This window comes from Staurois parvus, unplaced genomic scaffold, assembly GCF_062004578.1.
Source record: "Staurois parvus isolate SC_StPar_1 unplaced genomic scaffold, SC_StPar_1.0 ptg000292l, whole genome shotgun sequence".
NCBI classification, from domain to species: domain Eukaryota; kingdom Metazoa; phylum Chordata; class Amphibia; order Anura; family Ranidae; genus Staurois; species Staurois parvus.
Window position 1 is genome coordinate 4,926,808 of NW_028318088.1, and position 27,141 is coordinate 4,953,948.

The 27,141-nt window shown below is 41.0% G+C and overlaps 1 protein-coding gene across 3 annotated transcripts in view; it reads right to left on the reverse strand.

Moving 5' to 3' along the window:
- Positions 1-23,135, reverse strand: part of SLC44A1 (solute carrier family 44 member 1) — a 182,359-nt gene extending 159,224 nt beyond the window's left edge. The window contains exon 1 of one of the 3 annotated variants that reach the window (XM_089682620.1): positions 22,547-23,133. In XM_089682620.1, coding sequence (XP_089538746.1) covers positions 22,547-22,570 — 24 coding nt within the window. In that variant the 5' untranslated portion in view covers positions 22,571-23,133. Of the gene's footprint in view, positions 1-22,546 lie in introns of all 3 variants that reach the window. The other 2 variants (XM_089682621.1, XM_089682619.1) reach the window with 2 other exon arrangements.
- Between the last annotated feature and the right edge of the window lie 4,006 nt (positions 23,136-27,141).

The window sequence follows — 27,141 nt, forward strand, 5'->3', positions numbered from 1 at the left end:
CGTTTGAAAGGACCACTGAGCGGGAAGCTTGGCCAAAAACCCAGTGGACCTGATTGGTCGCCCCTCTACTTACTGGAGAATCGCAGAAGACCTACAATGATCTGGAGTCTGCAGAAGCAAGATACTACAAAAAAGGTAAAGCAGGAAATCCTGGTGCGCCTCTGTGTAACCTTGGCCGTTCGAGCGCAATGGGTCAGCAGCTGGACCTTCCAAGATGAGAGGCCCCTAAGATCAGATGTTTGACCTAATCCACCTGGCGCGGAAATGGCTGCAACCAGAGTCCCTGTCTGGGCCACAAATAGTGAAGCATATCGGTCATGGACCGATTTCTGAGGTCACTACCAGTTCCACTGCAAGAGTGGGTGAGCCAAGGGAACCCCAAGTCAGCAGACAACCTGGTGGAACTGGTCGAGAGGTACTTTGCCGCAGAGAGTCTGGTCACCATCCCTTCAGCCACACGGACTTTCTGCCCAAAGCCACAGTCTCCTCAGGAAGCTGGTAAGACTGTTCCATGGGAAGTGGGTGGTAAGCCTGGCGAGGAGACGGGGGGGGGGGGGGTTGGGGGAAGGTTTGTTGGTGCCAAATCTGAAGTTTGACATCCCAAACAAGGTGTGCCAGCAAACCAAGCTGTGTCCGTTGCCATGAACAGGGACATGTTGCAGCAAACGGTCCATTAGCAGATGAGCCAATGCAGTGTGACTTATCTCTCAGACTGCGTTCTATGTTTGTAGCGGTTTCATGCATTGCACCACCAAGTGTGGGAAGGCACACGTGCCAAATGACTGTTAATAATGAGCCTATTATGGCTTTGCTGGATTCAGGAGGTCTGATTACTTTAGTTAAAGCGGAGATGGTTGAAACTGTGAACTTGCATGATGGAAAAATTGCAGTGATTTGTGTACATGGCAATATTCAGGAGTATCCTATAGCCACTTGTATTTGAAACTGACCTAGGTACTGCGACTCATCAGGTCGGACTCATACCCCACTTAGTGCATGTGGCCATCATTCGTAGGAACTTTCCTATTTTGGGAATTGTGGATTTGTCCGGACTCTGTCACAGTGACTAAGTGGTGGAGCTGGAACCCTTGGCCAGCACTAACAATGTGGGTTCAGGGGACTCTTCTCAGGGTTCCCCAAGTTTTTCCTTTTTCCGTAATGGTGGGAGAACTTGAAGAGTATGAGGAAGTCCCCAAAACCAGTGGAAGTAGCCATCCATCTGACACTGAAGTTACACTAGAGTTTACGGACCTTAAAAAAAAGGTACACAAGGCAAACTTTGGTAAGGAGCAGAGAAAAAAAACATATCTTTACCAGAATATAAAACAAATAATACGGCGCTATATTAGACAGCAAGCAACTCAATGATATATACCCCAAATATGCAAAATGACTTTAAAACACAAATATAAATAACATCAGTGTGGGGTGAAGCGGACAACTATGAGAACATACATTGAAGTGACATGAATAAAATGGTGAATAGTGTCCTTGTGTGTCACACAAACTCCATGCAGATGTGAATTGCAGTGTGCCAATCCTCTATAGCTGGGGTGCCCCCTCACCTTCCTGCCCAGGCCCCTAGGGACCAAAGAGCCTTGGGTAATAAATGGAATATTCCTCCAGATAGCAGATGGATCCCTCTGGCAGTAATGGTGCAACTCCCTCCTCTTGGCTATAACATAAGCGGTGGATGATATCCGTGGTGTCTCTCCAGTATATGGCTCTCCAATACGGTCACCAGTGAGGCAAAAGAGACTCATATAGTGTAAAACCTTTTATTAATTAGCAAGAGAAAACTAAAACCTACTTACACAGAACTGCAAGCAAACAAGCCTTTACACCACTCCAGGGGTGTACTGTGATTCGGAAACCGGAGCACCAAGATGGCGCCCGCGCCGGATATGACGTCAAGCCGTTGATCGTCAAAAGCTCCTCCCACTGGCGTATCTACGCGTTACGTCAAAAAAGGTTTTACACTATGAGTTTCTTTTGCCTCACTGGTGACCGTATTGGAGAGCCATATACTGGAGAGACACCACGGATATCATCCACTGCTTAGGTTATAGCCAAGAGGAGGGAGTTGCACCATTACTGCCAGAGGGATCCATCTGCTATCTGGAGGAATATTCCATTTATTACCCAAGGCTCTTTGGTCCCTAGGGGCCTGGGCAGGAAGGTGAGGGGGCACCCCAGCTATAGAGGATTGCCACACTGCAATTCACATCTGCATGGAGGTTGTGTGACACACAAGGACACTATTCACCATTTTATTCATGTCACTTCAATGTATGTTATTCTCATAGTTGCCCGCTTCACCCCACACTGATGTCAGTTATTTATATTTGTGTTTTAAAGTCATTTTGCATATTTGGGGTATATATCATTGAGTCGCTTGCTTTCTAATATAGCGCCGTATTGTTTTATATTCTAGTTGATGATTTTGGTGCTGTGGCACCTCTAATACTGGCTGCTTAAATTATCTATTTATATATAGTGGCGCAGGAGATTTATTTCTATCTATATCTTTACCAGGGCCTGGGAAAATATAGTGATGATTAACGATGTACCTGTCAAACCAGGAGACAGGCCCTGTTTTCCTTATTTCAGCAGCAATGAAGGTTTATTGTATCGTGTATACACAAAGAATGAAGAAATTGTTGAGCAGTTGGTAGTCCCCAAGCCATACAGAAGGGTGGTGTTAGAGCTTGCCCATGGGTACTTACTGGGAGGTCATTTAGGACTGAAGAAAACCAGTGAAAGGGTGGTGAGCAGATTTTACTGGCCCGGGGTACAGAAAGACATTGAGAATTGTTGTCAATTCTGTCCTGTGTGTCAAATCTCAGCACCCCTGCCCCACTTCCAAAGTCCTTTAGTGCCCTTACCCATTATTGAAGCGCCCATTGAGAGGATTGCCATGGACCTTTTAGGTCCACTGCCCAAGACTGTCCGGGGCCATCCATATATCCTTGTAATTATGGACTATGCTACCAGTTACCCTGAGGCAGTTACTTTTCGCACTGCGTCTGCTAAAAACATAGCTAAAGAGTTGTTCATAGTGTTCAGTCGTGTTGGGATCCCTATGGAGGTCCCTACAGACCAGGGCATCCCATTCATGTCATGGGTAACCAAAAAAATGTGCAAATTGTTTAAGGTGATGCAGTTGCGAACCTCTGTGTACCACCCAAAAACGGATGGCTTGGTGGAATGCTTTAATAAAACCTTTTATAAAAATAAAAAAAAAAAAGTTAGGGATGGGGAAAAACTGGGACTTTCTTCCATACCTAATTTTTGCCATCAGGGAGGTTCCCCAGTCCTCTACAGGGTGCTCTCCATTTGAGTTGCTGGGAGATACCCTAGGGGACTCTTAGACATTGCCAAGGAAACATGGGAGGAGGGGGAGAAAACAATCCACAAGTGTCATTGACCATATTGCGCACATGTAGGACAGGATTGTAGCAATCATGCCTACAGTAAAAAAAAAAAAAAAAAAAAAAAAAAAACACAATTTAAGACCCAAGCAGCTCAAAGAGTATATAACAGGGGGGCCCATCTTGGTTTTCTGGAGTCAAGACGTAATTGAGGAATCCAATAGTGACTGGTCTAGTCCCACTGTATTGGTCCCAAAACCGCATGGCACCTGGGAGGTTGTGTAATTACTTCAGGAAGTTGAATTCGGTGGCAAAGTTTGACACGTACCCAATGCCTAGGGTAGACTAGCTGATAGACTCGGTAAGGCCCGCTATCTGACCACGTTAGACTTGACCAAAGGATTTCGGCAAATTCCCCCTGACTGATAGCGCCAAAGAAAAGACTGCGTTCTTTTTAGTATAAAAAGATGCCTTTTGGGTTGTAAAATTACCTTTTTAGAGGGCCATGGACAGAACCCTAAAGACCTCACCAACAACATGCAGCCGCCTATCTGGACGACATTGTAACACTGACTGGGAGTCTCACTTTACCCGTGTCCAGGCAGTCTTGAATTCCCTTTTCAAGGAAGGTTTTACAGTCAATCCAGGGAAATGTGCCATTGGGTTAGAGGAAGCTAGGTATCTGGACTGGTCGGGGAATCCTAGAAACCCAATTAAACCAAATTAGAAGCCATCCAAGAATGGGCACGTCCAGTAAATAAGAAGCAGGTTAGGTAGTTTCTGGGTATCACAGGGTACTGTAGAAGGTTCATCCAGAATTTTGCCATCCTAGCAGCTCCACTGACTGACCTGACAAAAGGGAAAGACTTGGTAAAAGGTGCAAGGGTCCACAGAAGCAGAGGAGTCTTCAAATCTTGAAGGCCCTTTGTTCAACCAGTGCTCTACTCCCCAGACTTCTCTAAAAGAATTTTTTTGGTGCAGATGGATGCGTCTGATGTTGGCATTGGAGCGGTTTTGTCGCAGCTATGCAATAGGGAAGAACACCTTGTGGTGTACCTGGGCAGAAAGCTCAATGAGCATGAAAAAAAACAAAACAAAAAATGCGGTCATAGAAAAGGGATGTTTAGCCATTGGGACTGGGGGGATATGTGGCAGAGCATCCCAAAGGAACCCTGGGAAAGTCCTGTTCTGGGTTTATGTTCCTTACCTATACCTTTTTATGGATCTCTATGAGGTCCAGTGCAGGGTTTAACTCTCTTCATGGACAATGAAATCCACTTGGGACCTGTAGCCAGAGCTCTTAGCCTGGGGATCAGACAAGCGATAGGCTTGATCAGTCTAGCAGTTAGGACCTGCATTACCGTGTAGTGAGAGCCGGGACAGCTACTTTTATTTTTTTTGTTATTTTCCTGCCCTGTTTATTTTGGTTAAAAACACTGTACAGCACTTTGCATATAGGCTTTTGTAAATGGCACTAATAAATACCTTCACTGTTTTGCCAATAATCTCACTGGATTTGGTATCTGTGCCTTTAAAGACTGCTTAACCCAGGAAGCATATATCCCAGGCTAATATATATATATGTTTTTTTTTTTTTTTTGTTTTTTTGTTTTTTTTAACCATTTCAATACCGTGCAATTTTACACCTTCCTGACCAGGCAATTTTTCACGTTTCAGCGCTCTCACACTTTGAATGACAATTGCGCGGTCATACAACATTGTACCCAAACTAAAATTTTATCATTTTCTTCACACAACTAGAGCTTTCTTTTGGTGGTATTTAATCACCGCTGGGGTTTTTATTTTTTGCTAAAACAAAAAAAAGACCAAAAATGTTGAAAAATAAAAACACGTTTTTCTTTGTTTCTGTTATAAAAGTTTCCAAATAAATGTTCTTCATAAATTTAGGCCGAGATGTATTCTGCTACATGTCTTTGGTGAAAATAACCCAAATTAGGATGTATTATTTAGTTTGTAGGAAAGCTACAAACTAAATAATGAGGTCTAAGAATGTCAGAACAGTACAGATATCCCCCAAATGACCCCTTTTTGCAGAGTAGACAGTCCGACGTACTTCATAAGAGGCATGGCGAGTTTTTTGAAGTTGTATTTTTTTTTTGTCATTTTTCGGAAAATGAAAAAATTTACTATTTTTTTTCTTTACATACTGTCACCAGTGCAGTACAGCGTCATCATATAACTGGCATGGCGGTGAACAGGGACACTGACTGGTGACAGTATGAAAAAAAAAATATATATGTATTTTTAATTTTTTTATTTTTTTTTCATATTTTACTATGACCAAAGTAGTACAATGTTACCATAGTAACATTGTACTACTTTGGGGAAGTGATCAGTATTTTTTTTTTTTACACACACAATTTGCTTATAGCAAAGAATTACTTTGCTATAAGCAAGCATTTACCTGAATGAAATGGATTCATTCAGCTTTTTTTTTTTTTTGTGCTTAGCTGTGATTTGGTCACAGCTAATCACATGACATGTGCATGTGATTAGCTGTGACCATTCACAGCTAGGCACTAGTATACAATGGATGGCATCATGAATGAAGCCATCCATTGTATACAACTGTCATGTGACCTGCTGTGATTGGTCACATGGTACCTGCAACGGGGGCCGGTACTCAGATCTGTCATCGGCTGTGTCCGAGGTACACGGCCGGTGACAGATCGCGCCGCTGCGCCGCTCTGCATTAGCGCAAACTGCGCATGTGCAGGAGCATGCCAAATGGCGTGCACCCGGAGTGCAGAAGCACTTTTGAAGCCGCCAAACGGCCATTGGCCGGGCGGCTAATGGTTAATAAAATGGAATGACACAGGGAAAAAAGTAATGAACAGATGAAGAAAGGGAGGTGCAAAAAAAGGCATGGAAAGCCAAGACACTAGCTGAAATTTTTCAGTTATTAAAAAGCAATCCTGCCTGGTTCAATTTCAACTGATGGCCTATAAAAAAAGGCATCTCATTACCAATGTGTCACAGGAAACATCTCATGAAGGTTAAAGGCAAAAGAGTTCTCTAAAGACCTACGCAACCTTATTGTTGCAAAACATACTGATGGCATTAGATACAGAAGGATTTCTAAATTTTGGAATGTTCTAGTGAGCACTGTTGGAGCCATAATCCAGAAGTGGAAAGAACATCATTTCACCATAAACCGACCACGACCAGGTGCTTCTCTAAGATTTCTGACAGAGGAGTGAAAATAATTATCAGAAGAGTTGGCTGTAAATGCTGACTTTGTTTTCAATGCTGTCCAAGTCAGTAGCCTAGAATATGTATAACAAAAACAAACTGATACTTTTCTGACACATATTTATGGCATGCTTATTCTGGATCTCTTACTCAAATGTACTGAAATCCAACATAGCCTAGCATCGTCCACTTCCAGAAGCAACTGAGCAATAGCAGCCCCATGCTTTTCTCACGACAGGGTCACAATAAAACTAAGACTATGTATAGACAACGTCTTTTTCATCAAGTTGTAGTTTAGTTTCTTTCATCCACCTCAGGTTGAGGAACAGCTACATGTAGCTTCCTAATGCAGCGGCTGTGGTGGTCCGCAACATTTTCACCCATAAACACAATTTTAGAAATATGATGGGAAATAGACACAAGAATCTTCTTAGGCTGAACGATTTAAAAGAAACATGAAAAAAGGTTCCTAATGCCCTCATGGCATATCACCTGTTTCTTTGTTATGGATATCAATGTATATCTGTTCTTAAGCCTGGAGATATGCACACTAAAGATTTTAATACATGCATCATTCACAATTACTATCCATGTCATATTACTGCTGCATTCTGATTTTATATCCTCAGATTCATTCACTGCAGTCTCATCTGAGCTCAAATAAAATACAGTGGACTTTAGCATAAAATAGTTTCCTGAAAATCATTAGCCAGATTTTGCCTAATTTTAAGTCTTAGGCCTATTTTTCTCTTTTTTTCTTCAAAAAGTGAACCTGTAGGATGAAAGCTACAATACTGGATTTGCCTTTAACCACTTGCCTACCAGGCACTTATACCCCCTTATTTACCAGGCCAATTTTCAGCTTTCAGCGCTGCAGCACTTTGACAATTGCGCGGTCATGCAACATTGTACCCATATGAAATTTTGATCATTTTTTTTTCTCACAAATAGAGCTTTCTTTTGGTGGTATTTAATCACCGCTGGGCGCTTTACTTTTTGCGCTATAAACAAAAAAATTGCAAAAAATTTGAAAAAAAAAAAAGTTTGTTTCTATTATAAAATTTTTCAAACAGGTAATTTTTCTCCTTCACTGATGTGCGTTGATGAGGCGGCACTGATAGGCGGCACTGATAGGCGGCACTGATAGAGGGCACTGATAGAGGGCACTGACTGGCACAACCACTGGGCATTGACTGGCACTGACTGGCAGCACTGGTGGGCTGCACTGGTGGGCACAGGTAGGTGGCACTGCTGGGCACAGGTGTGTGACACTGCAGAGTGGCACAGGTGGGTGATCTGCTGGGCACAGGTGGGCGGAGCTAGTGGGCGCACTGCTGGGCGGAACGTGTGGGTGGCACTGCTGGGCACCGATCATCAGGGCACTGATCATCAGTGCCCTGATGATCGGTGCCGATCCTCGCTCTGACAACTGCCGGTGCTCAGCAGTACTTTCCTCATGATCTGACAGCATGAGGAAAGTGCAGCCGAGAACCGGCAATTGAATTTCCCCGTGATCAGCGTGTCATTGGACACGGCTGATCACGTGGTAAAAGGCCGCTGTGATTGGCCTTTTACTACATTACGTGATCAGCTGTGTCCGTAGGACACAGCGATCGCGGAGATTGCCGGGTGCGCACCCCCTGGGGCGCGCAGGAGAGCACGTTCTGGGAGGACGTCATATGGCGTCCACCCAGAACTGGCCGGCCGCAGTGCAGCCGTCATTCGGCTATCTGCGGTCGGCAACTAGTTAAAGATATTAGACTGTAGCCAAATGCTCTTTCATCACAACCACCATGGAGGTGGCATATAAAGTTCTCCTCCAATGGTACTGGATCCTGGCTCACATAGCACAAGCAAACCCATCCTGTGATGATCAGTGTTTCAGAGGCTGTGGCCTACGTGGAGATGATCTCCATATATGGTGGACTTGCCCCCATCTGGGCTTTTGGTCCAGAGTTTATGGCCTCTCATCTTTGTTTCATATTACCTTCCGCAGAGTCCCCCGCCATGCGCTTCTCCATTCCCCTCTCCCTGGCCTCCTGTCCCATCAGCAAAAATTGTCCACTTGCCTCTTAATAGCAGCTAAAATGGGCCATTTCCAGAGCTTGGAAGAAGCCCACTGTCAGCTTTGCAGAAGTGAGGAACATTCCGACTACCCTCATGGTCCATGAGAAAATGTCAAGCATACTACATGATTCCCACTCAAAATTCCCTAAAATATGGAATCCATGGTGGTGTGGGGGAACCACCACACATTACTGTAATACTTGATTCAACTGACCCAGAACAAGTCAGAAAAGTCTGTCCTGCATACTAGTTCCAGGCCAATGACTTGCTAGATAGGGAAAGAAGAATCAGGATAAATTCCAAGAATATGCCTTTTTTTTTTTTTTTTTTTGTAAATCTGAAAAGCATTCTAATCCATCTCTACTCTGTCCAACACTTCAAGTATAACTAAAGGCAAAGCAAAGTTTAATACATGTTGTCAAATTCCAATCCTGAAATATCCAATTCAGGAATTATCCATCAGTATTTCATATCAGCTAAAAAAAGAAAAGAAGTACCAACTTTAAAAAAAAAAAAAAAAAAAAAAAGTTGGTATTCTTTTCTCTTTAGCTGATATGAAATGCTGATAGATAATTCCTGAATTGGATATTTCAGGATTGGAATTGGATTTTGACATCATATTAACTTTTCTTTGCCTTTAGTTATACTTTAAGTGTTGGACAGAGTAGAGATGGATTAGAATGCTTTTCAGTTTGTTTTTTTTGTTTTTTGCTGTGTGTCCCAATTAAGAAGATTTATCCTCTCCATTTCTTCGGTTTATGATCATTTAAAGTAATAGAAAATCCCCAATTTTGGGTTGTCTCCAGAAAAGTAATAGAGGGGAAATCTTCCAATGGGGACACTAGTTTTGCTGACCTGGGGGGGGCCCCCAAGGAATTCCCTTAATTTACAGGGATTTCCCATCACTTTGTTTGGTTTTGGAACAGGAAGTGAAGGGAAAAACTCTGCAATGGGACACAGATGGCAAAAAAAAAAAAAAAAAACCCTGACGGGTTATAACCTTCCTCTATTCAAAATGGAAAGAAAAAAAAAAAAAAAAAAAAAAAAAATTGCCTATAGTTCTAATTTAACATTGTAATCCAATTACTACAAAAAGGTCATAATATGTACTGTAAAATGCAAATATACAAAGAATGTGGCTTCAACTTGCACCTTTTCGGGCCTACAGCGGCAGTCTTTGGAAATCACGTCAATAACATCAGTTTGAGATGCTTCTGAGGTCATGTAGAATTCATTGACAGATGCATTTAACCTGCAAGTGACCCACTACAATAGAGTGGGTTTTTTTTTTTGTTTTTTTTGTATTCTTATAAACTTCTAAAAGTAGTAAAATTCACAGGAGAATGAGAGACTGTAGACACAAGCCCTTCTTGCTATGCTGAATGCATATGTAGAAAAAAAAAATTTAAAAAAATTAAAAAACACCACACAAACTAGTCACCATTGAGACTGATGCTGAGACAGAAGTACAAGCAGTTAGGAATAAATGTAACTTTATAAGCGCTCTATAAAACAGCATAGATCAAGCAGCTGGCTATTTGTCAGTTCTCATAACGTTAAGGTAGGAACCAGGACAGATCATCTGTTAAGAAAACCAGGATACATTTTGCTAGCAAGTACCGTATATGAAGTATATAAAAAAGTTCAATATACTGTAAGCAAAACTGAAAAGAAAAAAATACACATTTGCCAGCACCTATACTCCGACACAGTAGTATTCTGCTATGACATGTCAGATATTGTGAGAAGGGGAGGTGCTTTACTATGTTGTATTTGGTTTATGAAATGCCATCTGATAAGATGACATTTCAGAACGTCAGTGGAGTTCCACCACATATATTCAAACATAAACGAAATGTTCAGATAAGAGTTTTCAAAATGCCCTGAATAACAGGTTTTGCTCAGCAGATATAGTGCTTTCATACAGAAAGCCAATCCCAACAACAGGTTAGAGACCATTGCATTTGCCACAAATACCATGTAAATACCATGTATCATCTGAAACGCCAGCTCCATTACAAGTAAAAAAAAAAAAAAAAAAAAAAAAACACAATGTAAAAAACATCTTGCTAGATAAATGTACATATTCTCCATGAACCAGTGAAATATTTTCTATATCTTAGTAAACAGAAATGCTGACTATGCGGTGTATTGTTTACCAATTGAAGGACAACACCCAATATAAATACCAGGCATGTAATAGAACTGTTTCTTTTGGACCTCACCTAGTTTCTCAATGACCCTTCTACACATTCCCTAACTCTTGGCTTCCTGAATACATTCACCATGATGAACAGTGCAGCATTCTTCATGTCAAGTAAATCTAACTTTCAGTAAGTGATCAAAATCTATATCCATCTATGTATATTTTTTTTTTCTTCCATTTTCATCTCCTGCTCCAACCAGCAAGTCTGTTTTTTCAAAAGCATAAGCTCTCCAGCAGAATGCATCAGTTTTCATGAATGAGACCATTCAACACTAGCAGAGGTGATTAAAATGATCAGCTTTTATTTATTCATTTAAAACCTTTTATCCCAAAAAGGAAAAATAAAAATGGTTTGCTGTAACCAATTATAAAGTGGGCTAGAGTTTGGATTCAATTGGTCAACATATTTAAAATTGCTAATATAGTTAACACACTCCTTCCCCCAGACTGCAGTCTTCTCTGCGTGCAATGCTCATACATTCAGAGTGGTGTCTCACTAATACTGAAGGTGTGTTACTGGCCAGATCACCAGGTGAAAAGGGGGGGGGGGGGGGGAGCCAAAGAAAAAAAACGAATGCAGTCGCCAAATCTAATGATTGGTGAGCTGCAATATATTACATTTTTGGTTTAAGGCCACTTTAAACATAAAGTGCTTTTATCTCTACTTTTTCCGACACCTATAGAGCACTAGTCTGCCTTGACTGATGATGCTTTGTCCCCGCTGATGGTTTTCAGGGACACATCCTCCTTTTGTATGACCAAACTTCATCTGGTGTCCACAGCAGAATGCGCATTTTATTTGTTTAAATTCATGGAGAGGGCCTACTTGCAAGTAGATTTTACAAGTTGGATAAAATTCCCTGTGCAAAAATGAGAATATCCAACTGCCAGTAATACAGATCAGAAATGGCCTGGTAATCACAAGTCACAATTGATGTATCTTTGGTAATAGAGACATCCAGCATGCAGTACAATTTAGATTCTATCTATCCCAAGGACTAGCATTTCATAGAACAAAAACATGAAATCTTTGTTTCAGTGTAGGTTATAATAAAGTAAAAACTATGACCTCCCACTAGAAGGGGGGGAAGAATTTCAACTTTCCTAGGTCTATAGTTTGTGTGGCTCAAAGATTTCCTTTACACAAAACTAGAGCACTGCTTGTGCTGTAAAATACTGTAGTAGAATTGGCTACATACAGTGTGCAGTGCTGTGTTCCAGCAGCAGTACGGATGACTCTACTGCCAGAACTAAATAGTCAGCCTAAACATCTCCGCCATTCCGGAGAAGCCTGACATTTTTATTTATGAATACAAGGCTTTCTTTCCTTTTATAAAATCACAAGGCTTCTCCTAAATCACGGAGACAAGAAGTCACCCGTTCTGCTGTTGGAACAGTGCATCATACTGTATGTAGCTCATGCTACTACAGTATATTACAGCACACACAGTGACTGCAGTTATGTAAAGGAAATAGTTTGGGTCAGCTTACATCAAAGTCACAGCAAAGCTGGAGTTTTTTTTTTAATTATAGGTGCATCTGAACTTAGTTTTCACCCAGCAGAATCCATATACCTGGTCTTCCTGCCAGTGAAGTCTTCCTGTGATGGTGTGGAAACAATGTTTCACTGTTCCTGCATTCAAAGCAAAAATTACACTTGTAGGCTACAGTGGGGTGATAAAATGTTGCAAGCGGCAATGTCACTGCAAATGCACGAGCTTGTAGTTTGTCAGTCAGTACCTGGCCATGCCTACACACTGCTTTTTGAATTGACACCACTTCCATTACTGAAACCCTCCCACTGTGAGCTGCAGTGTCTGGGAGGGGGAGCATGTGAAAAATGAAAGCATTTGGCTCAGTCAGGAAAGGTTAAGAAAGCTTTTGCTTAGGTTTATAAAGCATGTGCTTTGCAAATTAACTCTACAACAGTAAAATCAGTCTGTATATGCAGTAAAGCTAGCTTGTTACACTCACCATGGAGCCTAACAGGTTAAACCTCTACATTGTGTAAACAGTATGTTTGATCGGGGGGAGGGGGGGGGAAATCCAATGCAGCCTCACAGGACAGTCAGAGCAGAATGAAATTTCCTACAACCAGTTCTCAGCCGGACACTGATAGAAGTCACAAGACTGCTATGCACTGCTGATGAGAAGTTATTTACCAGTTTATATGTACTAAAATAATGCAGGCTCCTGGGTTTAGTAACACTTTAAATAGATTTGGATTTTTTTTTTCTTTTTTGACTGATGCGCAGGAGCCTCCTAATATTAGTCTAATTCTTGCAACAGTGGATGTGACTATGCATTAAAAAAAAAAAAATTAAATATCCCTAACATGAGAAGTAACATATCGTATTACATTCGACTTGCAAAACAAAGTAGGAGGCCTTAACAGGCAGGGAAATCTCTACCCCACTCCAACTGAGATCAGAGACACAGTGTGGTCATAGCAACTAAAGAACACTACTTCAATCCTTTCCTCTGAGGCTCCATAAACAGAAAATAATCAGGCTCCCTCAAAAAGGTAGATTTTCCAATAGACTGGAAAATCTCCCAGGGATACAAAATCCTCCAATTGCTTGAGGTGCTAATATTTACACCCCAAAGCCTTTTTTGCAGTCTTCCTGTATTAGTAATGCCATCAACATACATAGCAAAACTTTTTTACCACTTTCAACAAGATTTGAATAAAAATGGATTAAAATATATGGACAGGCACTTTAACAGCTAACACCTAACAGCTTTTGGTTTACAGATTTGGTAGAATCTGTTAGTAGAGGGCACCTTGATCCGTTTGGCAATTTCTTAATCTTTTTGAAATTGCCATGGCCAGCATCATGACCAATACACATGGCTATTTAAAGGTCAGCCTGTGATCAACATCTGCTTTGTTTTCATTCCTCCATAAGGCTGCATTCACATTACCGCATCTCCAAGGTCACATGATTTCCAGTGTGACTTTGCAGTGCAATTTTGATACGACTTTAGTTGCACCTTTACATTCTCTGGACCAAGTTGCATCAAAAGTCACACCAAAGCAGTGCAGGCACCTTTTCAGTCGTACAGATTTGAACAGGTGCCATTGAAAAGAACAGGATGCGAATGGTCATGCAACTGATATGACAAGTTGCACAAGTGTGCATGGATCCTAAGTGTTAAACGGAATCCATGCCAAAACACATTTAAGATGAATGGCAAGCACACTGCCAATGTACACTGGTCCCAAGATTGTTTGTTTTATTCTGAAAGTCTGGCCCTCTCCTATCTAGTTCATCATCACTCTATTTTCTACGCATCACAATGCAGACCTTGTCAGATGCAGTCAAGCTTTTATTTAGTACAACCTCCATCTTCTGTTTAACCTACCACACTACTTACAAAAATGATGTGCCAATGCAGTCTGAAGAGATGCAATACATTCTAAAGGTTGAAAATAAGTAACTGTGAAATGACAGTACCATTTGTTAGGAAATATACAAATTTAAATTTCTGGCAAAGAGAAATAGCAAAACTATGTATGTGGCAAATGGAAACAAAAATTGTAGTTTAAGCAAGCCTAAAGCCACATACACAGCTCTATAAACAAAGATGTACATGATAAAAAGCATCCTGCAGTAGGGTTTTTGTTTCAAATCAAATAAAGCAGAACTCCGGTCTCAACTGGTTTTGTCCCATGTGCTTCTGTCTCAGGTTCTTGGTGGAAACCGGAATTAATTGCCCCTATCCATTGAGTACCTCCATTTTCATTGAAAGGCACTGCAGCAGTCACACTTTGTTTGGTGATGCCCAGCCTGCAACAAGACCTCCAATGTGTCAAAATATGCCCCTGGGCTACAGAGTGTCAAGCACCTGTGCAGTGTATAAAAAGAGAAATTGCTGCACACAGGAAAGCAGAGACACTTGCAGGAACACTGGAGATTTCACACAAAGAAAGCAATACAAAGAACAGGATACTTTTTCACAAAGTACATGGCACAGCAGGCACATATTAGGAATATGAAATGTTGGGGTAACATTCTTTTAAGAGATATCATAATGTGAATAAACAATCTTTAAAAGTGGATATACAGTAATGCCAAAACATTTTGTGGGATAAATGTGGAAGGGTTAAAACCTTTGGTGGGTTTTTACTGCTGTGTCCCAGATGAGGAGATTAACTCTATTTGTCCTGTCTCCAGTATAGAAGGTGATGGAAAATGCTATTTTTTTGTCACATGAACTGGGGGTCAGGGAATAATTCCACTGGGACATCTGTTTTGGCGACAGTGGTCTAAGAGATACCCTAGTGATCTCTGCCCGCTTTGGAGAGATTGCTAGGATATGAAATTTAATGAAAATCACCCCAATGGGAAGGAGACGGCAAAAAAAACCCCAAAAAATAACATAGCTCTTTCAGCTTTTAGCGCTATCACACTTTGAATGACAATTGCGCGGTCATGCAACACTGTACCCAAATGAATTTTTTACCATTTTTTTGAGACAGATAAAGCTTTATTTTGGTGGTATTTATTCACCACTGGGATTTGTATTTTTTTTTTGCTATGTAAATGAAATGTCCAAAAATTTTGAAAAAAAAGTGTTTTTTTTATAAAATTTTGCAAATAAATAATATTTCATCATAAATCTTAGCCAAAATGTATTCCGTTATCTTTTTATTAAAAAATAATCCAAATTAATTTATAAGCAAATTATAATTTTTAAACTTTTTTTACTTTATTTTTTTTTTTTTTTTTACATACTGTCACCCTAGCAGTACAGTGCCACCATGGTGACACTGTACTACTTGTGGGGGGTGATGAAGATTTTTTTATTTTTTACACTGATTGCTTTTACACCCATATAGGATGTAAAAGCAATCATTTCTCTTTCTCTCTGTGTGCATTCTTGCACTCATTGAGAAGTACTGAGTGAGCTGTGATTGGTCACAGCTTGTCACATGGTACAAGGCTTTTGTGAATAGCCTTGTACCATGTGACCTCTGATCATTCACAGATTTCACACGTAGTAAGCAATGATGTCACAAGTGACATCTTGCTTACTACTTTGCATGTGATCACTGATTGGCCAATCGGTGATCACATGATCGGGACCTTGTACAGGGAGCGCGCACAAGCAGGGTGCGGGGAGGCCGTTTATAGACGGCCACCCGACCCTGCAGTGCCACCGTCCGGCTGTTTATATACAACGGCCGGACGGGAAGTGGTTAAGACTAACATGGGATTTCACATTGCATGCGACTTGGGGTCTCACAAGTTGGATCCCAAGTCACGGCAGTGTGAACCGACCCTTAGAGCCAACAGGGGACAGATGCTGCATCCACCTAGGCAAGTATAAATAGGGGGGAAAAAAAGCCCTACTTCTCTTTTAAAGTCCTGCTCAATCCACAACCATTGTGTCAGCTACATTCTGGTCAACAAATCTGTATTTGTTTTTTCAGCTATGGATGGCAGTAACCGTGATCAAAATATAAAGACCTATAAAAAGGCTTATGAACCAGCCACTAAAAAAAAAAAATGCTATCACACCATCTCAGTTTAACTGCATTGCCAAAATGGTGCGTTTGCACACAATAGCACAAATATGTCAGATGTCGGTCTTTATGACAAGCAGCAACTAGTGAATGCCCATTCTCTGCATACAGTACTTAAACCACAACAATGACTAAAAAAAACTATAAACTGACAATGCAAGGAATGCTTTCAATACTGGAATAACCAAGAAGTACAGTATATGGGTAAAACAAATTAAAAAAAAAAAAAAAAAAGAGGCAGGAAACGTCCCACTGAAAAATAAGCTCCAGAGTGTGTCAATATACTGAGCCTGATGGTTCTGAACGGAAAGGCTCAGCAGGCTCACATTAAGTCCTATGTGACCTGGATTTCGGAGGGGTGACCTTACAGGCAGAGGCACTTCAATCACGTCAGCTGATTTCGTAGTGTCATCCCTGTTAGTACAAGCTGCAAAAAAATGACATGCAAAAGCAAACTGTGTATATACACTATAAAATAGAATTTTATAGTAATCGGTAATACTCCCCTGGGGTCAATCACACCGTACATAAATAGGAATATAACTTCCTGTAATGTCCTGACTGTGTATAATTTACACAGTACTTAAAAGAAATTACTGAATAAGCTTCACTAAAACAAGAGTAAAGCATGTGTTATGATGGCCATCCTAAAGGCCCACTTACATTTTGCAATTTATAATTGATTAGCATCTTAAATGTATTTTTCCCCTTTTTTTTTTTTTTTCGTATTTTGCAGTTTGACTATTTCCTAAAACATTTTCCACAGATCTTAAAGAGAACCACAGCCAAAAAAAAGCATGATGGCCCGGAATTATCTATAGTGTAAGCTAAGGTATGCAAAATGAAAGCTTAAAGGCTAGGTGAACTTCAGGCATGCTTTGCCATGTAATTTAAAGTGCTTTAAGAGCCATGTAAAGCTTGGTAAATTAGGCCTTATATGTAAAAGTGTAACTGGGTCCCAAATGTTGATCAATTGGAGGAATTTTCCATAAATATTGGAAAATTACTTGGGATTCATTTCTTCTTAGGATATGACTAATACTGTACATGCGTTTAACAAAGTACCCTAGAGAATCACTTCACCAGGCTATGCAAAAATGTAAGTTGCCAGCTACAAGTTTTGTAGCCCAAAAAGTCCAGTGCTGTCTTCCTGGAACCTGAAATCCTTAGCACGGTCTTCATCCATGTGTAGCCATCTTGTATGCAGGCGTCAGCGATGACTTACAGGTACTTGCTACTCCCAAAAAATTCAAATGCGTAAAAGCAGGGGGAGGGTTAGGATTACACAATCACTTAAAATGTGACTGAAGGTCCACATTAAATAACCCTCAATCAATAAATAAAATCATTGTCTGTAAATTAATTCACTTACTTTGCCTTTCCTATGAACTTCAAACAAAAAACAAACCTTCTCTATTTATTGCCCTTTTGCTCCTTCTCTGATAGAAGCCCAATTTCTGGGAATTACTATTGCTCCACCCCTGGTTGAGACAACATCATCACTACTCCTGTCAACTAAACATCAGAAACAGGTGGATATAAGACCATGATAGCAATAGAAGTCCCGAGCACTGTACCCCAAAGGGGAACGGTCATTCTCTCAGCATGGCATTGGCAAGCCTTTTCTTAGAGTCTCCTCCTCCAACGCATGTTACTGCATTCCCCTCCTTAAATGTGCTCTCCCCGTCTCCCCCCAGAGCTGTCCTGCTGCCTTCTTACACCTGATCACTTGGACTCTGCTCTTCCTCTGTGGCAAGTACCCTCCAGTTTGCTGCCCGTCACCTGCTCCTTGCGGTGTTATGGTGATATCAGGCAGGCATAAGGTACTGCCCACGTCTGCCATAGTTTTGCCAGCCATGCCTGCACAACAAACCAGTGCTGCAATGTTCCCACTGGGTCTGGCAAAGAGTGCTGTGAATCAAGGCGCATCGGATATTCATCTCCTTGTTAGCGGTATGGTTGCACAGGGTAGGTGAAGGGGATGCAAGCTGTCAACCAGGCCAGCTCAGCTTATGTCCTACGTAGTAAGAAGGGAAAAGGTGCTACATGCACTTTGTCCCTGGGGGTACAGGAGAAACTAAAAAAAAAAAAAGATAATAAATAGTATCATAGAGGAGTCTTCTTCTTTAAGACCTTCTAACAGTACCTAGAGTGAACAAGGACAGAAAGATCTCAAATGAAATCTACCAATGACAAACCAAGAAGGACATTCATCTGAACGGAAACATCCCATATCAGTCAAAATCTCAAGTTTATTGGCAGTGCTAGATATCCACGTCAACAGATCGTAGTGGAAATGGTGATCTTTCCTGTCCTTTCTGGCTGCCCTCAGTATTCTAGAAAGCAATGCTTAGAAGCCATTGTGCAAATTAATGTCTTAAATGAAATGCTGTGCTTAACGCCAAGCCAAAGCAAAAAGAATTACACCAGTAAAGAAAAATCCTGTACAAGTTCTCACAGTGATTGCCATTTTCTGACAGAGGAAAGAGATGCCACTGTTTTCACAGTCTACGAATCTCCAATTCAGTATGCAGACTAAGGTAAATGTTTGACTCAAGAATATGAAGGTTTTTAATAGATCTTTTGCCAATAGCCAGCCATTTTTCTCTGTACAGCCAACCTAACATCTATCCAGATTTAACATCAATCTTCAAGTCTCTGGTCACAGTGCTAACAATTATTTTATTTCAAAAACCCATTATTATAGTGGTGAAGAAAGCACAATTTAGCAAGTTATAAAGTCAACTGTAACCCATTTTAGTCAATAGATTCTTACGAACCCAGACTTTGTTTAACAAAGACAATAGTATGCAGTCATTTCACACAGCCATTATTTGTAACTATCATTCGTAGCCAAGAAACACACAATGTAACAAACTGACCATTAATGTAATTTACAGTGCCTAGAGCCACACAATGAAAGTCTCCCAGTCTGGATATTTTTAACTACAATAAATGATAATCTGCAGTCAATGGGGAACCTACAGATGCCATTCAATGGGGTTTGTCTGGGGAAATTGGGCTTCACACAGATTAGACAACTCTGTCATATGCTTGCTCTGTTACTTGCCCCTGAAATGATGTCAGAAGTGCCTGCTGAGCACCTCCCTTACCCTCTCTGTAGACCTTAACACAAAGTCACCCAAATGCAGATGTTAAAGCTTGGTATAGGCAGCTCAGATCTCTGATCATGACTAAGCCTTACCAAATGTAGTCACTGTTTTGGGGCAGAAATGTATTCAGGCTGCTGTGGGTGCTGCAGCGGACTGAATACAGTAGAAATTCTTCCATCCACACTTTCTGGATGGGGGAAATCAATTTATTTTTTTTCTCAGTCTCTTGCGGGCTGAAGTGCTGAAATTCAAGCGGTTTATGCCTGGCATTAGAAACACTGAGGGCAGTAAAATCTTGGCTACACCTCTGACCACCACCTGTCTATGGCCAGCTTTACACATTAAACATGCTTTACCGGTTTCAAGATGCTTTAAATGTTAGTTTGACACTTTCCTGGAGTGCCAGATGCTCCGGGCCTCCGAATATACAGTTTTCAGTGTAAATAAAGTGAATGTAATTTCTAATAATTAAAGCACCCAAGAATCTATGGACTTCCATCTGCTTAACACTATACTTCTGTATATCATAAGAATGCTATAGCATCAGGATCACATACTGCATGCCAAGGAAGGGAATAGTCCTTAAAGTAATCAACACTTAAAAAGTCTGTTTTTGTTTAGCATGTAATAAAACGAAGAACACAAATATATATAGTTCCACCTGTCTAATTATAGAAAATGTAATAATGTGCTATGAACTATTCAGTTGCACCTTCTCATTAAAGATGTACTCCAGTAATCATTTTTTTTTGCAAACTTACATTGACTCAAAGTTTTATCCACAGCTGATATCTGGGGGGCTGCTGTATATCAAAGTAGTAGTCGGAACTACATACAGTGATAGCAGCTTCCCCTATGCATGCTGACCAGAGGGGTCTATCACTTGGCTCTCCGGGTGAATGTTTTGCATTTTTTTTTTTTCAAATTAATACAAGCCATTTTCTGATTGGAAGAGGTGGGGATCATGACATCACTGCCCTTCCTCTTCAGTGTGCTGGGAAGAAGACACAGAACCCGAAAGATCACTGACTGTATGCAGTGTGGAGTTCTACAGGTATTTACAACATCCCCAGCAGCCCTCTGCATATCAAATATGAATATGTACCTCAAGCCAAGTTGGCCAAATGTAAGCATGCAAAAATATAATTCCTGGTCTTCAGCTTTAAAGCGGACCTTCATCCCATTTTTCTTCTTTGAAGAACATTGCTCCTATGGATGTGCATCACCACCCACGGTTCTGTCTTTCTCGTCTAAGTGACTTCCCTAGCTGCCTCAAGCCTCTTGGGATATTCTCATCATGCATTCCAGGATGCTTGGGCAATATAGATCACACTGCACATGTTGTGGAGCATGTCCTAGGGGAAGGAGCAGCGAAAAGACAGCCAGTTCCTGATGACCTAAGCAAAGAATAATGCAGCGATGGATTACAGCAGGACAATGTTACATTTTCTGGACTTGCAACTATGCATTTTCAGAATAATCCAGAAAACTAGGGGAAAAAAGAAAACAATTTAACAAAGAAGGGGGGGGGGGGGGGGGAATGAAGATCCTCCTTAAATGTAATATTTCACTGCAGTTACTCTCTATAGGAACCTCTTTCAACCAGGGTTCCTCCAGAGGTTACTAGGTGTTCCTTGAGTGATGGATTGATCTCCTGCCTGATGGAGTTTCTGGCACCAGCACTGGCTCCAGAAAGCCAGTGTCATGGGACCAATGAAATTTCTCCTCTGGTTTCTCAGGTAAGTAACCACTAGTGAGGATCTCAAGTGTCCACTGAACTAATCTCTACTCAAACCCACGCTCCTTTTATAGATGGAGTGCGTGAGAAGTGCGAGTTCAGCTAGAGATGAGTTTGGAGAACACCCAAGCTCTCTAGCAACCAATAGCATCAATGATCATGTTTGCAGTCTGCAGGAGAAACATTCCTCCCACTGACCACCAATGTAAAGCTGGCCATAAATGATGCAATTTTCTTTCCTGTACCCTAAAGAAAATTGTGTCCCCCCCCCCCCCCCCCCCCATCAGCGGCACGATTCTGTTCCACCAATGTAAAGCCGGCCATTTATTGTGGTTTTCGTTCCTGTAACCTAATGAAAAAAAAAGTGTTCTCCCAGTTGGGGGGGGGGGGGGGGGGGGGGTTGGCGCCAGGAGCAGCACAGTGATTATTCTAGCAGATATAAAGCTATAGCAGCTGGCAAAAACTGCAACCTAAATATTTGACATGCTGGTTGTACCCAAGTTAATTGATGGATACAATCAGTCCGCCCATAGATGGTTCAAATCTCAGCCACACTCTGCTGAACTGACCAAGATTCATACCATCCTAGATTGTAAGCTCCAAGGAGCAGGGCCCTCAAATCCCTCTTGTATTGAACTGTATAGTTACTGTATTGTCTCCCTTTTATATTGTAAAGCGCTGAGCAAATTGTTGGTGCTATATAAATCCTGTATAATAATAATCATTGGGCAAAAAAAAAAAAAAATGTATTCCTAATGTTAACCAAACTATGGGGTGGAACCACAGTGACCACCGTGTAACATGGCATGATTTTAACTGACCATGGTCAGTGGTGTGGTTGATGCATCGTGAACAGTAGATAGAATAATTTTCAGCAGGGGTTCCCTGAAACAATATTTCAAGGGTACCTCCATGGGGTAAAAGGAAAAAGGGTTGAGAAAGTCTGTTCTAAATCCTCAATTCACAAACTTAACACACCAGGATAGGGATGTTTATTTTACAATAAAATGAAGTTATTTTCAGTGAAGTTCAATGAAATCAAAGCAAAACAACAAACAGAGAGCCCACAAAAACAAGATGTTTATCCTTTGTGAACGGAGCAATGACTAAAGATAAACCTGTATAAAGAAGGGCACTCCTTAAATGCATAAGTACTCCACATGTACCAAGGAATAATCTCTATAGCGCCAGCATCTTCTGCAGCGCAGTACAAAGTGAGGGCACACAAGGACTGTAAGATTAGAAGATATAAAAGCAGAGTGGTGGGAAATCTGGCTAGCCATGTACATGTAGCAGTGAGTTTCTTACCTGTGTGCTCCCACAGCATCCCATTGTGCAGTGATGGTCGCCTGCCTGCAGGTTCCAACCAGTTTCCTTCTCTTCTGTCCCTTGCTCTGATCTCCTTCCCAGGGAAAGGGGGGAAGACACAAGAGGGTGGGGGGAGGGCACGGATAATGTATGCACACACACAGCAAATACTGGAAAAACAGGAAATAAAAAGTGAAAGGAAAAAAAAAAAGCTTTAAGAGGCAGGCTGAGGGTGCTGCAGCTCTCACATTGACAGAAGACTGCAGTGCACACAGCCCTGTGAATTCCCTTTTTATTCTCCTGTGCTTTCTTCTAAGGGGAAGACGAGTCCCATCTGCTCCGCCTGTCACAGGCTGGCATGGTGCTGCCAGCCATGGCTTTGTATTGAGGAAGCCAGGGGGAGAGGGAGGGCGAGGAGACAGCAGAAGGAAAAGAGCACGAATCACTGCTCTTCTCAGCCTTCCTCCTCGCCTGTCTGAGAGCTGCACTCCCTCACTGGCTCTCTTATACTTGCTGCTTCCAGCCGGCTGGCCTGGTCTGTGGGGACTACAAAGAAGGTGGGGCCACAGCACTGCATAGATAGACAGCTTTCAGGTCTGTGTCCCACTCAAACTAGCACGGGCTGCTTCCGGCTTGAGGGAGGCGATCGCAGACAAATCCTTCCCAGCAACAGAAAGGCTGCCTGAAAAGCTTCTCATTGGGTGGGCCTGTAAACAAGGCTCGCTTTTTTATCCCTCGGGTCACAATGTACAGGGTTGTGACTGTGGGGATGACCAGAAAAAGAAGCCACAATGAAACAAGTTCTGTCTGAGCGAATCTCAGGGCACAATCCAATCTGTTTTCCTTTTAATTCAATCAGTTTTACCAAAGTTGAAATTAAGGAAATAAAAAATATAATTATTTTTTATTTTTTGGGATACGGCACCAAACACATTTACAATTCATTCTCCCCCCCCCCCCCCCCTCTCTCTCTCTCTCATTTTTTCTGGGGATATAGTACCAAACACATTAGTTACACTTCTAATAAATTTATATAATTTTTGATTGATTTATTTATTGTTTGGGATGCAGTACCAAACACATTAGTTACACTTCTAATAATATATAATTTTTGATTTTATTTATTTGGGATATAGTATTATTATTATACAGGATTCATATAGCGCCGTTTGCTCAGCGCTTTATAATATAACAGGAGACAATGCAACAACAATACAGTTCAATATAAGAGGGATAGGAGGGCACTGCTCCTTGGAGCTTACAATCTAGAAGGGAGGGGCTAGTGGTACAAAAGGTAGTAACTGTAGGGGATGAACTGGTAGGAGGAATAGAAGATTCCATTATTAGCTGAGGGCAGGATAGGCTTCCCTGAAGAGAGAGGTTTTCAGAGAACGATTAAAAGTAAGCAGAGTAGGCGATAGTCTGATAAATTGGGGTAGAGCGTTCCAGAGGATGGGGGAAGCTCTGGAGAAGTCCTAGAGACGAGCATGGGAGGAGGAGATGAGGGTGCTAGAGAGCAGGAGGTCGTGCGAGGAGCAGAGTTCTTAGATGTGGTGACTGCATGAGTTTTCTAATTTTCTAGGATTTGTTTCTTTTACTTTCACCTGGTGATCCAGAAAGTAAGTCTGTTGTTTTTTAAAAGAATGAGCTGTTCTTCAAAATGTATCCTTTAGATGGTTGAGAAAAACCATTTATCACTGATTCCCAGATTGTAAACTCGAAAGAGCAGGGCCCTCAATCCCCTCAAGTTTTGCATTGTATTGGTATTGTTCTGTCACATGTTCTGTCCCCCTTTGTAATGTACAGCGCTGAGCGAACTATTGGCGCTTTATAAATACTGTATAATAATATAATAATAACTGGGGAGCTTACAACAATCAGTATTTATTAAGTAAAACCTTTATTCCAAAAGGAAAAGAAACTGCTGTAACTGCTTGTGTAACTGCAGTATGAGCTGGGGTTTGTCTTCAATTTGTTAGTGTATCTAAATCTGCTAGTACATCTAACACTCCCCCTCCCCCCAATATAAACAAAGGTGCCCCCTGGTCTTATTCATCCAAAATGGAGGTGTTACTGGCCAGATCACCAGGTAGAAAAGTGTAAGCATTTTTGCATGTGCATTATGTTTCTTGCATTTGTTTTCTGGGCTGAGCAATGGGGGTATTGCAGTTCTAGAGGAGGAAAGGAGTTTTCCAGGCATAAAAAAGCAGGACCCATACATTCACAGCATCTCCCATTGAAGTATATGGTGCCAAAAACCCTAATTATGCTAAAGAATTAGCTAATCAACTTCTTTGTTTATTGAGCATACAGGTGACTGAACATCTAAGCATGAACGGGTACAATGGCAAATAATGGGATTCTGCATGTTTTATGTAGTCAGCCATCTGGAAACATACTACAAAACCCTCAAGTGTGTATGTGAGGTGAAGCTCATTGCTCAAAAAGTTACATAAGCTCTTTTTGGGGAAGAGTCATACATTTTTACTTGCCCAGAGTTGTACAATGTTACTATGGTAACATTGTATTGCTCTGGTCACAGGAGTAGAAAAAACAAATCATAAATTGTTTTTTTTTTTTTTTTTTTTTTTTTAAATGTAATAAAAATGATTTATTATTTTTTTGTAACATACTGTTGCTAGTCAGTGTCCCTGATCACCATCACACCAGTTATATAATAACACTGTAATACATTGGTGACAGTATGTATGAAAGTATGACAAATTTCTTTTAATTTCTTCATTTTGTACAAAATTATGACAAAAAATAAAAACTTCCAAAAAATTTGCCATGCCTCTTACTAAATACCTCAGACTGTCTACTTTCCGAAAGCAGTCATTTTGGGGGATATTTGTACTGTCCTGGCGTTTTTGGGCCTCTAGAAATGAGATCAGCTGTCAGTTCATCGGTATTTATCAATTTTTAGATATATACCATAGTTTGTGGACTTTCCGACCAACTAAATAATAAACACTGATTTGGGTTATTTACATTTTGTGTGAAAATGACAAATATTTCATATGGGTACAGTGTTGCATGACCGCTCAATTCTCATTTAAAGTGCAACAGCGCTGAAAGGTGAAAATTGTCCTGGGCACGAAGGGGGTAAAAGTGCCCGGCAGGCAAGCGGTTAAAGTGTTACTATACCCACAACAGTAAAATCAGTCTGTATATGCAGTAAAGCATGCTTGTTATTCTCACTGTGGAACCTAAAGGTTAATCCTCTGCATTGTGTAAAAATGCTGTTTGATCCTGTCTTCTCTGATTCTCCCCTTATTTTGCTGTCCCCAATGCATCTGCCTATAGACAGAGCCTAGTGGCAAGTCTGCACATTCTTTGTTTGGTGTGTATTGCTAGAGATTTTTTTTTCTTTTTTTTTTGGGAGGGTGCATGTGATCGGCACAGGGCCAATCAGTGCAGTTCAGCGGTCATGCAGCCTCAGAAGACAGTCAGAGGAGAATGAAAATTCCTCTTACAAGATTAACCAGTGATTGTCTGGCCACTGATAGCAGTCACAAGACTGCTATACACTGCTGATGAGAAAAGGTATTTAGCAGTTTGTATTTACTAAAATAATTGCACTTCCATGTTGTGTGTACTGTGGGAGACCAGATAGAGTGAATGCAGGGTGCTGGGATTAGTAACACTTTAATAAACAGCAGTGCCCTGATGGCTATGGTGCTCAAAACTGAAGTGAACAGTACTGTAGCTGGCCAGCTAAGACCAGTCCTAGGTTGTTAATATGGTTCACATATATGTGTATACCAAACCTGCCAATAACCTCAGTATAGTATATATGTGCATATGTTAAAGCCAAAAGCAGAATCATTGCTGTGATTTATGTCTTTGATTGTTATATGACATTTTTATATTAATTGTGTTAGAAGAAGCAGAAAAGGAAAATATGCCTTTAAGAGTTAGTATAAGGTGAGCCAATCACAGACAGCCTCACACTGTACAGAGCCTTAACCAATCCTAGCCAGTTTCACATTTATGCCTGTGTAAAACTCCCTGCTAGAATAGTTTAGAGAAACATGCTCACCAGACAGAGGAGGAAACAGACAAAGTTCCAATCAGAGATGCTCCATGGAGGCAGAGAAGGCCAAATAGGTATTTAATGCACTTGTGTGTTCCTCTATTGTTTAACAGTGCAGGTAGATCTGTGTGTAAAAACTGTTGTATGTGTTTACTTGTAGTTCCACCGAACTTACGAATCAAGTCACTGTACAGTAAATCATAATCGAACCTATCGAATTTACGAATTTAACGAATTAATCTAACAACATACGCTAACGAATCTAACGAGATAAGCTATTGAATCAACCCAATGTAATACGAATTAAACCATTGTAATATGAAAGAAATAAGCCATTGTAAGCAGTTATATGAAGAAGATTGAAGTTAATAAAGAAGTTAACTAAAGTATTCGGTGTGCTCTTTAAACCTACTGCATCCATAGAGCGGCATTGGAGGAATTACAGAGTAAAGTCAGTCTAATAAAACAAAGAAACAGCAATTGCATAATTTTTCTAATGCCACAGCGCACTAGGCACCAAAGGGTGCTGCGCCTGCCACAGTGGAACTATTACCCTCAG